This window comes from Natator depressus, chromosome 10, assembly GCF_965152275.1.
Source record: "Natator depressus isolate rNatDep1 chromosome 10, rNatDep2.hap1, whole genome shotgun sequence".
NCBI lineage: Eukaryota > Metazoa > Chordata > Testudines > Cheloniidae > Natator > Natator depressus.
Genome location: NC_134243.1, coordinates 43,316,119 through 43,330,526, shown reverse-complemented (window position 1 = coordinate 43,330,526; position 14,408 = coordinate 43,316,119). Strand labels below are relative to the sequence as shown.

The following is a 14,408-nucleotide window of genomic DNA, read 5'->3' as shown; positions in this document are numbered from 1 at the left end:
TGGGTAAGGCAGTGTGAGCCTTTGGAGTTTGGTGAACACATGACCGCAGTCATTGTGACTTTCAGAAATGGTTCAAAAAGAAAAGGAGTACTTGTGGCACCTTAGAGACTAACAAATTTATTTGAGCATAAGCTTTCGTGAGCTACAGCTCACTTCATCAGATGGTTCATACTCACTTGCTTTCCTCATCCAGCAGATGGAGCAGTCCTGTTGGTTTCTTGCTGATAAGATTTATACAGCCAGAGTTATCTATATAGTCTATGTTGTGCCAGCTGATGCCTTCTGCTCTGTACTCCTCCTGGGGAAAAATCAAAGACAATAAGAACAGAGAAATTGATTAAAATAAAGTTGGGTTCTGAGCTTACAAAACTCAGAAGTTCTCCTTTTCAAAAGAACAGAGAACAGTTAGTTTAGATGGTAATGAAGCAAAAGGATGTCCCTCAAAATGAAGATGTGGAGGAAGTTAAGGACCCTGAACATGCCATGTCTTTCACAGGTGCTCCATGGGAGAACTTATAGGTAATGCCAAGGGATGTACTTCAAAGCCAAGAGCAAAAGCTGAAAAAAGAGAAGTACCAATGGTTTTGTTGGAAATTAATATAAAAATTTATAACATGATGGAGCTAGTTCTTGGAATGATGCCATGTCATTATTTTTTGGTTTGCAGAAGAATGAGAGTAAAACAGTTCTTTATTTAAACATCAGAGAAAACTAAAGCATCTTACAACCACAGCGATCCTTAAAATTATTTTAATGGAACCAAGACACTTTTAGAAAGATTCTATTTGTCATTTTTTCCTGAGAGAAACAATTCTTCTCCCTATTTTCTCTCCTCTATACTGTGTGTTTACAGTATCCAACACTGTACCTTCTGTGCATAAAAATATGTATAATACGATACACCCATCACTCTTCCATGTTTTCTCAGTTCTGCCTGGTTGCCCCAAAATTATGTGATAAGTTTGCAATGCTGCCATGAAAATCATGCAATAGTTTACTGTCCACACTCAGACCCACGATGCAATCCTAAAACAAAAGTCACAGAACACACATCCAGTAGGAAATATGGATTAGATGTGGGTTGCTTTTATCTAAATTTATTTATTTATAAAAGAAAACAATAAAAACCTTACTGTTTCACTGGGCCCCAGCAGCCAGGAAATATTGTCTTTAGGATTGAAAAGTAACACAAATAAGAAAACATCCAACACCTTTGATTTCATTTGAGACATTATAGCACAATCTTGGTAGCTAATCTGTGCCTTGGACAATACTTTACTGCTTTGTTTTGATAACCAGTCACTATTTGTAATTTTATTTATATCTTTATATATCTGATTTATTCCAGCTGAGGATCTGCCCCTTAACTTCATTTTGGGACTAAAGACTCTCTCTTTTATGGGCCAGATCCTCAGCTGATGGACAGCAACGAAGATCTGACCCTCCATCTTTTGAAAATAAGATGTCTTCTCTTAAAATAAAATATAGAAAGGTTTAAAAACAAGTTGTATAAATAATTATAACGCATTTGGAAATAAATGTAGTCCGTTCATAAAGTGTAATCTCCAGAATATGCTTATGCGTAAACACTTTTGAGTTTTTGTCTCCATAGTAGACACATTTTTTAAACTATACAGTGTTGTGTATAAAGCAGCATGTATTTAAACAGTAGAACGGAACCCAGCCAAGTTTCTACTATATTTCTGTAAAGCAGTGTGACTTTTGTTGATTGGGTTAGATCGGGGTGGGCAAACTTTTTGGCCCGAGGGCCACATCTGGGTACGGAAATTGTATGGCAGGCCATGAATGCTCATGAAATTGGGGGTTGGTGTGCATGAGGGACCCGGCTGGGGGTGCGGGCTCTGGGGTGGGGCCAGAAATGAGGAGTTCAGGGTGTAGGAGGGGTCTGGTGCGGGTGGGAGTGAGGGCTCTGGTCGGGGGTGTAGGAGAGTGGGACCGAGGGGTTCAGGGATGGGGCAGGGAGTTGGCGCACTGGACGGGGTCAGGAGTGCTGGCCAATGGAAGCTGAGGGGGCAGTGTGCAGAGCCCCCTGGCTGCCCCTACACATAGGAGCCTGAGGGGGGACATGCTGCTGCTTCTACGAGCTGCGCGGAGCCACGGCACACATGGAGCGGGGCAAGCCCCGGACCCCACTCCCTGGCAGGAGCTTGAGGGCCAGATTTAAACGTTTGAAGGGCTGGATGCGGCCCCCAAGCCATAGTTTGCCCACCCCTGGGTTAGATGAAGGAAGAATTATTACAAAGCTCCCTAAGTAGCATGTAATATGCATTTTACAGGTTCCCAATCCACTATTACTGTGTTTTTCATATTGTTAGCAACATTTTTAACTTAAGTATACAAGCTAAATGTGTTCTTTAAACATTTTCTTAAGCATGATCTGTACATATTTAAAAAATGAATAACTTTAGTTTTTTCCACTAACTAAAGCCCCTCGTAAGCAGGGGAAGGGCACTCCACAATATTAATCTACCTGAGAGGCAATGTCCAGCCATTTTATTTCTGTCCAGCAAACAATGCATATGAGCATTTTTACTGGAAGCCACTCTGCCAAGTCCAAAGACTGTAGTATGATTTGCCAAAGAGTAATACCCATGAACGTACTTGAGATCAGGAAACTTAACCTCTAGTCCTGTTTCTTAAGAGCACACCACTCTTAAAAAACATCTGTGGTCTGCCAATAGCTCTTGATACAGAATTGACAGGGATGATTACTTTATATAAGAGAGTCTGTGTATGTGAGAATGAACGAGTGTGAGGTGTGCAAGAGATTTTGTCAAGTGCTTTGGGACATTTCTCAATAGTTTTTAACGATGACATCGCAAGGGGGTTGAGAGTTCAATCCTTGAGGGGACCATTTAGGGATCTGGGGCAAAAATTGGGGATTGGTCCTGCTTTGAGCAGGGGGTTGGACTAGATGACCTCCTGAGGTCCCTTCCAATCCTGATATTCTATGATTCTAAGAGCATTCAGGTATGAGGTTGTTTTGTTTTGTTTTCAATAGAAGCTCATAAGATTAAGTTTCTTTATATATTGTTTTGGTTTAAAAATGGAGGTTCCCTGAGCAAATAGCGAGAACTGGCAGACTTCCCCACAACTTTCAGTCAATCACTGGGCAACTCAGCTCTCACATGAACGGATATCTGGTTTCCTATTAACAATGCTGTACCCAGAGCTGGGTTGGAACTGGATTTCCCATTTTGTGGGAAATTCCATGACAATTTTTGTTTTCATTCCAGAATGGAACAAAAAACCATGCATTTCAAAATTCCAAGAACAAACGAAAGATTTAAATGTTCCATTTTGACATTTAATTTTTTTCAATGTGTTTTATAATATGAAATAAAAGACATTTTGTAACAAAAAAGTAATTTCAAAAGTAAAATCAAAATGTTTTATTCCAAAAATGCTTTGTCTCTCTTTTCCTAAATGCAAATTCACTGAAATCAACAGTTATGCCAAATGTTTTGCTTTTGATGAATCTGCATTTTCCACAGAAGTTCCATCAGAATATTCCCACCCAACTCTAGCTGTGCATTGTTGATACAATAATAACTGCAGTGTAACTAAACCAGATCACCTAAGCAATGGGAATAAAGTCTGAAGGATAACGTTTAATGTACAAAACATATAATAAAGAAAAAATCCCTGAAAAATGTTGCATTAGAATGGAAGAATTTTAGTATTTGAAGATCTCTATACAATGAGCAATGGAATCACATTATAGCAGAGAAGTCAGAAATCAAATACAAATTGCTGCTAAACTATAGACAAATCTTTTGGTTTTTACATTTGCACTAGTAAGTCAGTAAATCCTGCAGGACAGTAAGGCAGAAAAAATCCTGCCAACCTTGAGGGGACACACATTTCTTCAGTAAGTACAAGTTCTTGTATGTCTGTGCATGAAACATTAGCAAGAATGGGCATCATCCATCAACTGCCTGCTTCTGACAGCAAATTAATCAGAAGCAGCACATATGGCTTTCCCTCAGACAATTTAATTCATTCAGGGTTATTTCTCTCTACTATACTCGGAGCTCAAATATTAGGAACTACTGGTGCAGTAGCATTTAATTATATAAGAAGAGGCTTTTTAGCTATGACTGTGCGTGAGTGGTGCACGTTACATAACCATGAAATAGATCCCAGTGAAAATGACTGCATGCCTAGCCACGTGTTTAATCCTAATAAAAAATAAGAATACTTACTCAGTACTTCCCATCTCCAAACTACTTTGCAAACATTAATTAATTAGTTCTCACAATGTCTGTGCAATTTGAATAAGTACACTCTCTATTTTATAAGAAGGGAAACTGAAGCAGAAAGACTGATTTACCCAAAATCAAAGTCATTTTAAGAATCAAGATTAGAAGTCAGGTGGTTTCTGGTGTCCAATTCTATGTGCAGGGGACAATGTTCCCATCTCCTTCCTTGCCCCTCCCCTAGCTATTAACTATTAAAAAGTGTTTTCCTTGGTGGCCAGCCCTCTGTGGAGAAAGAAGTGGTTAGGGACTATTTAGAAAAGCTGGACGTGCACAAGTCCATGGGGCCAGATGCGTTGCATCCGAGAGTGCTAAAGGAGTTGGCGGCTGTGATTGCAGAGCCATTGGCCATTATCTTTGAAAACTCATGGCGATCGGGGAAAGTCCCGGACGACTGGAAAAAGGCTAATGTAGTGCCCATCTTTAAAAAAGGGAAGAAGGAGGATCCTGGGAACTACAGGCCGGTCAGCCTCACCTCAGTCCCCGGAAAAATCATGGAGCAGGTCCTCAAGGAATCAATCCTGAAGCACTTACATGAGAGGAAAGTGATCAGGAACAGTCAGCATGGATTCACCAAGGGAAGGTCATGCCTGACTAATCTAATCCGCCTTCTATGATGAGATTACTGGTTCTGTGGATGAAGGGAAAGCAGTGGATGTATTGTTTCTTGACTTTAGCAAAGCTTTTGACACGGTCTCCCACAGTATTCTTGTCAGCAAGTTAAAGAAGTATGGGCTGGATGAATGGACTATAAGGTGGGTAGAAAGTTGGCTAGATTGTCAGGCTCAACGGGTAGTGATCAATGGCTCCATGTCTAGATGGCAGCCGGTATCAAGTGGAATGCCCCAAGGGTCGGTCCTGGGGCCGGTTTTGTTCAATATCTTCATAAATGATCTGGAGGATGGTGTGGATTGCACTCTCAGCAAATTTGCGGATGATACTAAAACTAGGAGGAGTGGTAGATACGGTGGCAGGTAGGGATAGGATACAGAGGGACCTAGACAAATTGGAGGATTGGGCCAAAAGAAATCTGATGAGGTTCAATAAGGATAAGTGCAGGGTCCTACACTTAGGACAGAAGAATCCAATGCACCGCTACAGACTAGGGACCGAATGGCTAGGCAGCAGTTCTGCGGAAAACGACCTAGGGGTGACAGTGGACGAGAAGCTGGATATGAGTCAGTGTGCCCTTGTTGCCAAGAAGGCCAATGGCATTTTGGGATGTATAAGTAGGGGCATAGCCAGCAGATCGAGGGACGTGATCGTTCCCCTCTATTCGACATTGGTGAGGCCTCATCTGGAGTACTGTGTCCAGTTTTGGGCCCCACACTACAAGAAGGATGTGGAAAAATTGGAGAGAGTCCAGCGAAGGGCAACAAAAATGATTAGGGGTCTAGAACACATGACTTATGAGGAGAGGCTGAGGGAACTGGGATTGTTTAGTCTGCAGAAGAGAAGAATGAGGGGGGATTTGATAGCTGCTTTCAACTACCTGAGAGGTGGTTCCAAAGAGGATGATTCTAGACTATTCTCAGTGGTAGAAGATGACAGGACAAGGAGTAATGGTCTCAAGTTGCAGTGGGGGAGGTTTAGGTTGGATATTAGGAAAAACTTTTTCACTAGGAGGGTGGTGAAACACTGGAATGCGTTACCTAGGGAGGTGGTAGAATCTCCTTCCTTAGAAGTTTTTAAGGTCAGGCTTGACAAAGCCCTGGCTGGGATGATTTAATTGGGGATTGGTCCTGCTTTGAGCAGGGGGTTGGACTAGATGACCTCTTGAGGTCCCTTGCAACCCTGATATTCTATGATTCTATGAACCCGAAAGGATATAAAGTACATAATCAAGTTCAGAAACCTCTGTTAAGCCAGGCCACGGATCTAGACCTAACAAGGTTATATCACAAGTGTGTGTGTTAAAGGTGTGGTCTTCTACTAAAACATAGGTCGATCAAGCTATGTTGCTCAGGGTGTGCCCTGAGAGATGTAGTTAAGACAACCCATGCCCCAGTATAGACACCACTAGGGCTTTGTCTATCTACACTGGCAAATGAAAGCCAAAACTTTTGTCATTCAGAAATGACACACCCCCCCCCAAAAGACAAAAGTTTTGTGGATGACAAGAGCTGGTATGAAGAACGCTTTGTCGGCAAGAGTGCTCTCTCCTATGGATAAACAGCAGCTACACTGCGCGCCTTTTAGCAGCACGGCTGTAGCGGCACAGCTGTGTCACTAAAAGTTACCTAGCGTAGATATAACCTAGGTAAATGGAAAAATTCTTCCGTCAACCTAGCAGCCGCCTCTTAAGGGGCTGAATTTACTACAGTGACAGAAAAAACCCTTCTGTCCACACTACAGCAACAGAGCTGCGATTGTGCTGCTATACCACTTGTAGGGTAGACATAGCCAAAATGAATTCAATACAACGCTTAGGGCAGATCCCTTTCAAATAAAAATGAAGTTACCTCCATACAGGTTACAACATACAGACCCTGAGTACTGCTTTCCCACTGATTGTTAAGAAACACAGGACTTTTAAACACAACTACTTAGAAAACCGTAAGGCCACAAGTCAAATAAAAGAGCAGAGATCCTCTTCACCTACCACGCTGGCCATTTCTGCAGGAGGAGGAGGAGGCCTGGTGAGGGGAACAGAAAGAGTTGCCATTTATGACTTCACTTTCAAAAATGCAGTCCTGGCTCCTATAGGGTTTGAAATTGTTGCCAAAGTCTTTTTGGAAGGCAGCCACGATAGCAGAACAACAGCTCTCAAATGTGTTTTTCATGTTCATCTGGAACAACCTTCCTTACTGCAGAAGTGAAGTTACTCTGAGGCTTAATAATATGGAAAGCATTCATTACATTTCCACCTTCTCTTTAAATGTTTTTAGCTGTGCATAGAGAAGGGGAGAAAAAAATATTGAGAAAGGAGATAATTTTTCTTGATCTTTGAATATTGAATGAAGCAGCAATGAAAACTCAGATGAGCTAACAGCTTTATAACAGTCCTTGCGCTGCCATGGTCAGCTGACTATTCCCATTAATCCCCTTATGGGTTTTTACCTACTTCATCTATTTATTATTGTGACATTTTTAACAGCTTCTGCATGGCTCTGAGCAAAATTTATAATACAGATATTTAAATTTGCACAGGTGTCAAACTTGGTATATCAAGTGTCAGCCCGGACATAAATGTCTTCTAGAAAAGAGCCTTTGTTCAGATTTTCTTTTTGATATTGGAAAGTCAATTCCTATAGTTTAAATTCTTCAGAAGCTGAGGGTATGTCTACACTACCGCCGGTACCACAGTAGCACAGCTGAAGCTACACTGCTCTACCGTAGAGACTTACTACAGCAACAGAGTTTTTCCAGCCCCGTAGTAAATCTATCCCCTTGAGAGGCAGTAGCTAGGCCGACACATGAATTCTAGCTGTGTTTACAGTAGGGGTTAAGTCTATGTAATTATGTCACACAGGGTGTGAAGTTTTTCACAATCCTAAGCGAGGCAGCTAGGATGACCTAAATTTAAGCATAGACCAGATCAGAATGGTTATTCAGTGGTTTCAGACTAACTAAAATAAACAGCTTAGTTTTTCAAGCTTGAACCTTTAACACCTGCATTGACAACTTAAGTCCTCATTATCCACAGCACATGTAAGACTAATGCAAGCTGCCTCACGCTCTTCATTTCCAGTATGCCTCACCCGCTGACCTGGAGGGACGACCGAGATGAGTGGGGAGTTTACTTACGCATTTTATTTATGAGGTTTTGCAGAGCACTCATCACAGTAATACCTGCAGTGGATGTGGAAGGATGAGCTTTGTGGTTAAAATACTAAACTGGGACTCCACTTATCTTGGTTCAAGTCTCAGTTCTGCCACACAGACTCCCTGTGTAACTATGGTCAAGTCATTTAATTTATATGGGCCTCAGTTTCCCATCCATACAATTGTGGATGATAATTCTTCCTTTTCCTACCATCTGTTATTTATATAAGTAGTTCTTTGTCTTTTACTATGTGTATGCAGTATTGCCAACCGCAAGAGATCAAAAATCGAGTGAGACTCCCATATCATGAGACTGGCCCCAAATAGCATACAATTTAACTCTCCCCATCAAATTGTTATTTTGTCTCTCTTCTGACTTTTTCACTCCCCTCTATTCCTCTGCTAGTGAACCTGAAAAGTCAACCTCCAGTACATAAAATGAACATCTCTCTTAGCTGATCGGGAGGAGACCCCACTTATCCTCTCCTCAACCCTAAGACATGGCAACTGCCATCCATTTCCTAACCTGCCTCAACTCTCTGCCCTCCTATTTTATTTCCTTTGATAAAAGGAGGCCTGGACGGTCAATCATTTGAGAACCACTGACCTAATTACTGCCTTATGATTCACACTTGCATACAGAGTTTATATTACTGTTTAGGGTTGATCAGTTACAGATACAGATATTAAAGAACTTTAAACTCATGTCAATCCTTCATATAAGTGATAATGTCACAATAAAAACATTGTGGGGTTGGATTAGCCTTTTGCAAGAAACATTTCCCTGTCTCCCCCCTACATCCCTTCTGTGCCCAAAATTGGGTAGCACCCCCACACACACATCTCCCCTTCCTCCAGCTGCTCTGGGCCCCCTCCTTCCCATCCGTCTGGACCCCATTCTTTTGCAACTTCTAAATCTGCCACCTGCTACCCCTCACTCTCTCCATTCCCCTGTTACAGAGTCTCTGCTGTTCCTCACAGTGTCTGTGTTCTGTCCAGTCCCATGGATCATAGCATGGCAGCCATTTTGCTGTTGGGCATGACTTCAATCTCACTGAAAATAGTGGGAAGTGGCAGCCAACTTTTTAAGGACAGCCTCACTTCCATGTGCAGATAGACTGTAAGGAAGCATGGGGCATTTTGAATAAGGGAAAATTCATGAGCTAGCAGATTTGCTAAAAAAAACCACCCCCAAAATCAGTAGATTCCTGATAAAATCGTGAGAGTTGGCAATACTGGTGTATGTACTGATCTCAGTTCAGGCTTCTAGGCACTACCAGCATGGTAAAAATAATATCCAAGTAGAGGAGAGAGAACTGGGATTATTTAGTCTGCAGAAGAGAAGAGTGAGGGGGGATTTGATAGCTGCTTTCAACTAGCTGAAGGGGGGTTCCAAAGAGGATGGAGCTCAGCTGTTCTCAGAGGTGGCAGATGACAGAACAAGAAGCAATGATCTCAAGTTGCAGTGGGGGAGGTCTAGATTGGATATTAGGAAAAACGATTTCACTAGGAGAGTGGTGAAGCACTGGAATGGGTTACCTAGGGAGGTGGTGGAATCTCCATCTTTAAGAGTTTTTTAAGGCCCGGCTTGACAAAGCCCTGGCTGGGATGATTTAGTTGGGGTTGGTCCTGCTTTGAGCAGGGGGTTGGACTAGATGACCTCCTGAGGTCTCTTCCAACCCTAATCTTCTATGATTCTATGAGTGCACAATTAAGTCTCCAGTTAGCCTACTAAGACTGCTTAATTTTGAACCTGAAATTTTCCAAGTTATTCATTAACTATTACACTCATTTTTCTTTTAAATAAAGGGCAGTATTATTTGAAAACCAGGCATTATGCACTCACAGCAGGTACTGTACTTTGCTTAGAGTCTTTATGTGGGCTGCAAATGACAATACCACCAGTCCCATTCACGCTGTATATTAGTGTGTCTGAAGAGCCTTGTTTCACCCATGGAACGTTCTTGTACATTTCCAGCTACATCATATGTGCATTATAAGAGGGAGTGTCTCATACAACACATGAATTGTCATGTTTCCATGTGTTGACAAATACATGACTTAATGGCATGGTATCCAAGAGTCCCAGCTCTTGGAGGCAAGTATCCCAGCTTTGATACTTATTTTTTTTTTTTTTTTTTTTTTTAGTTTTCATGGTTGCCGAGAAAAGGCCAAAGCATGAACCAACTGTACCCTCAGTGCTCAGAAACCCAAAGGCAAATAAAAAGAATCCAAAACTTATTTATTTTTAAATTTCCTGATTTTTAATCAAATCTCTTGATGGGGGTGGGGTGTTGACTCATGATTTCTGAATGGTTGGGATCGGCAACACTGTTTCGGGTCAAAAAAAGCTGCTGATCTGATAGTTGGCCAGGTATTTCAATTTTTCAGCTTAATTTTATTAATACATTTTTGTACTTGAAAAATAAAAATGCAATTAAAAACCCAAATGTTAAAAACTTTAAGGGTCAAATTCTTTAAATGTGGATGTAACAGGAATGCCCATACTTTCACCAACAAAATGCAATTATCCAATCTATCTGTGAAAAGTTGGTGGATGCAGGTTGTGTATGCTGGCAGATGGCCCCCACTGTGCTCTGTCTTCAAAATATGTCCCTAAAAGTCAAACTTAAATTGATAAACAGCAAGTAAATGCAGAGTCGATAGTACTGCTCTGTGCACAAGGGTTTGTCTACACTTGAAAATGTACTAAAAGAGTTATTATGGAATTATTATTCTTGGAGACAAGTGGTTAAGCAAGAATTTCAGCTTTCATATTTAAAAATTTTATTCCAGAATAACTTCCTATATGGACCATTTTATTCCAGAATAAAAGTGTCCATATGTGGTCTTATACTGAAATAACTATTCCAGAGCAGCTACTTCGATAAATTTCCAACAAATCCTGAGTCACCCTTTTGGACCCTGACCCTGCAGCAAATACATGATTGCAGAAGAAAAATCACAAAGCAGCATAGTCAGGCAAGTTAAAAATCCACTATCTCAGACTGCTTCATAACTGAATGAAAAGATTCAAGAGATTGATGATTATTTCCTGGGGGCAGGGGATAATGTTTGTTTTTGTCAATGGTATATGTTGTAGGAGCAGCAGTGATCTGTATGACTATGCTATGTATAACCTCTATGCTCAAAAGGTCTGTTACCACCCCCCGTCCTTTTGTCTCCTCTCCCTCTTTGAATACCTGTGAAATGGCTTTCCCCCTCCCCCTGCCTCCTGGAATGCTTGTGGGATGAATGGGCTGCTTCAGAAGAGCTCCAAGGTAGACAAGGTGTCTGGGACTCTAATTAGGCAGTGATATCACATCCAATGCATGGACACTGCCTGCGGTGGAGTGTGACCAACCAGATGCGGCCAAGTCATCTCTAGTCGCAGGCCATGAGGAGCAGGTCCTTAAAAGGGGAAGTGGCCATGTGCTCAAGAGTGCACTAATAAGCTTGTACCTCCCGTGAAGGCCCTTCGCCCGGACCACATGGCCAGTGGTCGGCTGTGTTGCATTCCATTGTGCCTTGGGAAGACTGACCTTCATTACACCATCCATTGCTGTGCTGTGGGACACTTACCCTGAAGGATCCTGACATCGCCAGTGCTGTGCCTGTCCTGGGAGCGTGAGTATGTGGATGTGAGTGAGACCCGCCCCCTGCCCCCCCACACACTCCCTTTTCTTCTTTGAAGCTTAGCTTTCAGTGTAATAAATGTGCTGCTTTCTGCCTAACTCTGGTGGGTCATTAGTCCTCCCTAAGCTTACTAGCTGGCCCAATTTCAGGTAACAGTATAGATCAAATTTACTCAAACTTTTTCATAGTGTGAACTACATTCTTCAGAGAAATATTGCAGCTCATTAGCTTGCTACAGCCCTTTTGAGCAACTCAGGTTGTGCAAAGGATTTGAATTGCTGACTTTAACAGCTAGCTGGGACTTCCCCATAAAGCCAGACCTACTTCATCGCCCCTTCATTTTCATCAGCTCGCAGAATGGGGGCAAGATGGAGGAAGGGGTGTGGGCAGTATGCACTGCACTCTGGTGAGCCTTACCTATTGAATGGCTCCTTGGTAGTCACTGCATCTGGGATATAGCGTAGAGCAAAGTTCAAGTTCCTCTAAAATTACTCCAGCAGCTAAATGAGTGACTGGCTGTCTGCAAGATTCGGGACCTGCAACCAAGTGCCCAACTTTTGCTGTGGTGACGAAACAGAACACTGAGCCCAATGTCTCACAGATCACCTCTCCTCCCATCTACAACCATGCAGACTACCTTCTCTCCCACTCATGATCACCCAGTGATCTTGTGGCAACTACAGCTATTGCTTACATGAAGATATGTTATTAGAAGCATGTTTCTGTAATTTTTAACAGTGCTCTATGCAATCAGTGATTTGCATTTCTTGAGGAAAATATCCCACTTGTGATTTTCTCTTCATGTAATCTCCCATTCCCATCTGTTTTATTAATCTCTCTCCCGCACACACAGTGTCTTGGACTTTCTACCTCCTGGTCCATTTCTCATCTACTCCCACTATCCTACCACATAGCTCTCCTCTCACCCTAGACATTTTTTGTCCAGTTGATTGTTTCCTTATCTCCTGGACATTCCTCCTCAGCAGGTTGCTCCAGACCTATTGGCAGCCCTGTCCCCTCTTTTGCTGGCAGCCCCAGTTCCACTGGTGGTTCAGTTCATGAGGGTGACTCTTGTTTCCTTAATAGCGGATCCTCATACTGGAAAAAAGCTCCCTCTCCTTTTTTCTAGCTGCTTTTGCTGGTGATTGGATGTCTTTAGAAACAGAACCAAGCAGGAGCCACAACCATGTGATCAACAAGTATTTCTTGGATCACTGTCTGAGAATCACTGGTATAAAAACAACCTTTATATTATACAGTAATCGTTATATTAGAGACTTTAGGTTATTTTTCATTGTCTACCTTTTCCCCTTTCTTGTAGACAATATTATCTGGGTTGGTTTGTTCCGTCTAATTTTCAGTTACTTGGCTCAGGTACGGCAGAGTTTATTTTTCTGCCTTCATTGTATGTGCTGTACCCAAAAATAATTTCTAGACCACATAGTGTCCTGCCTGATGTCTGCAGAGGACAACAGAAACCCACATACCCAGGATTGGCCGGATTAAGATCTCCAGAGATCTTTTATATTAGAAAATTATTTCTGAAGAATTTAAATAAGATCAAGCTTAAGTTGATTGGGAAAAGATTTAAGGTAAACTGAAAAAAACCCAAAACGCATTCTTAAAACCTAAGTATAAGCTTCCACAGAGGTATTTATCCAGGTTTAATTAAATCCTTTAAAATTCATACTTTTAATTAAATGCTGCATACAGAAAAACATATTTCAGCATTTATAGATGTAAAGGAATCCTCTGGAATGCAGCACCCTCTGCCTTAACAGATAAAAGATACCTTTAATAGACATATTATGCCCCCATTCACTTCAATGGAAAAGGTAATGCCAATTAACTATCTATAAACAAGGTGGATGAAGAAATCTCTTTTATTGGACCAACTTCTGTTGGTGAGAGAGACAAGCTTTTGAGCTTCACAGAGCTCTTCTTCAGCTCTGTGTAACCTGAAAGCTTGTCACTCTCACCAACTGAATAAAACATATTACCCCACCCACTTTCTCTCTATAATATCCTTGGACACAACTACACTGCACACCTATTGAAATGTCAGCTCGCGAACACTAGCCTGCTTGAAAAGAGGAGTCCTCCCCTTAGGCCAGTATAGCTGCACCAGAAAATTCCCCTAGAGGAGATGCAGCTTATACCAACATAAGGGCTTTTTAAAGCTGGTATAACTACATCCGTACTAAGGCTTTTTTCCAGAATAAAACTGTCATACAGAATCATACCCCTAATTCACATTATTATACCTGCAAAAATTACTGGTGTTAGATTCTGGTTTTTGGATTCCTGATGCTTTTTCCACGTTTTGTTTTTAAATTTGACAGAAACCTGACCTGGCCCACAATGTGAGACACAGAAGGTCCTGCACTGCAGGTCTGCTGAAGAACAGGTGTGCTTTGGCTCTGCACTCAGCACCCAAGTTTGGAATTGGGCAAAGAGAGCTCAGTGCAGAATCAAAATAGCCTGATCAGCTTTTTCAGAGTCTAGCGCTCAATATTGCTAGGGTATCTGCTATTTTACTATAACCATGCAGTGACAGAAACTACTGACCATTCCCCAGATAACCCACAAAGCAGCCATGAGATCAATGCCTCCCAGTTCACTCACTCATCCAGCATTTACAAGGGAGTGGGTTAGTGCCTCGCTCTCACTACTAAGTGGGGGGGAAAAAATCTTGATTTAATTCAATAGTTGGAGAAAGATATGGCC

The 14,408-nt window shown here is 41.8% G+C and overlaps 1 protein-coding gene across 13 annotated transcripts in view; it reads right to left on the bottom strand.

Moving 5' to 3' along the window:
* Nucleotides 1-14,408, bottom strand: part of MYO9A (myosin IXA) — a 465,931-nt gene that overhangs the window by 116,498 nt on the left and 335,025 nt on the right. For all 13 annotated transcript variants that reach the window (XM_074965918.1, XM_074965921.1, XM_074965919.1 and 10 more), the window contains one exon: nt 177-298. In XM_074965918.1, the coding sequence (XP_074822019.1) occupies nt 177-298 (122 nt within the window). The remainder of the gene's footprint in view (nt 1-176; nt 299-14,408) is intronic.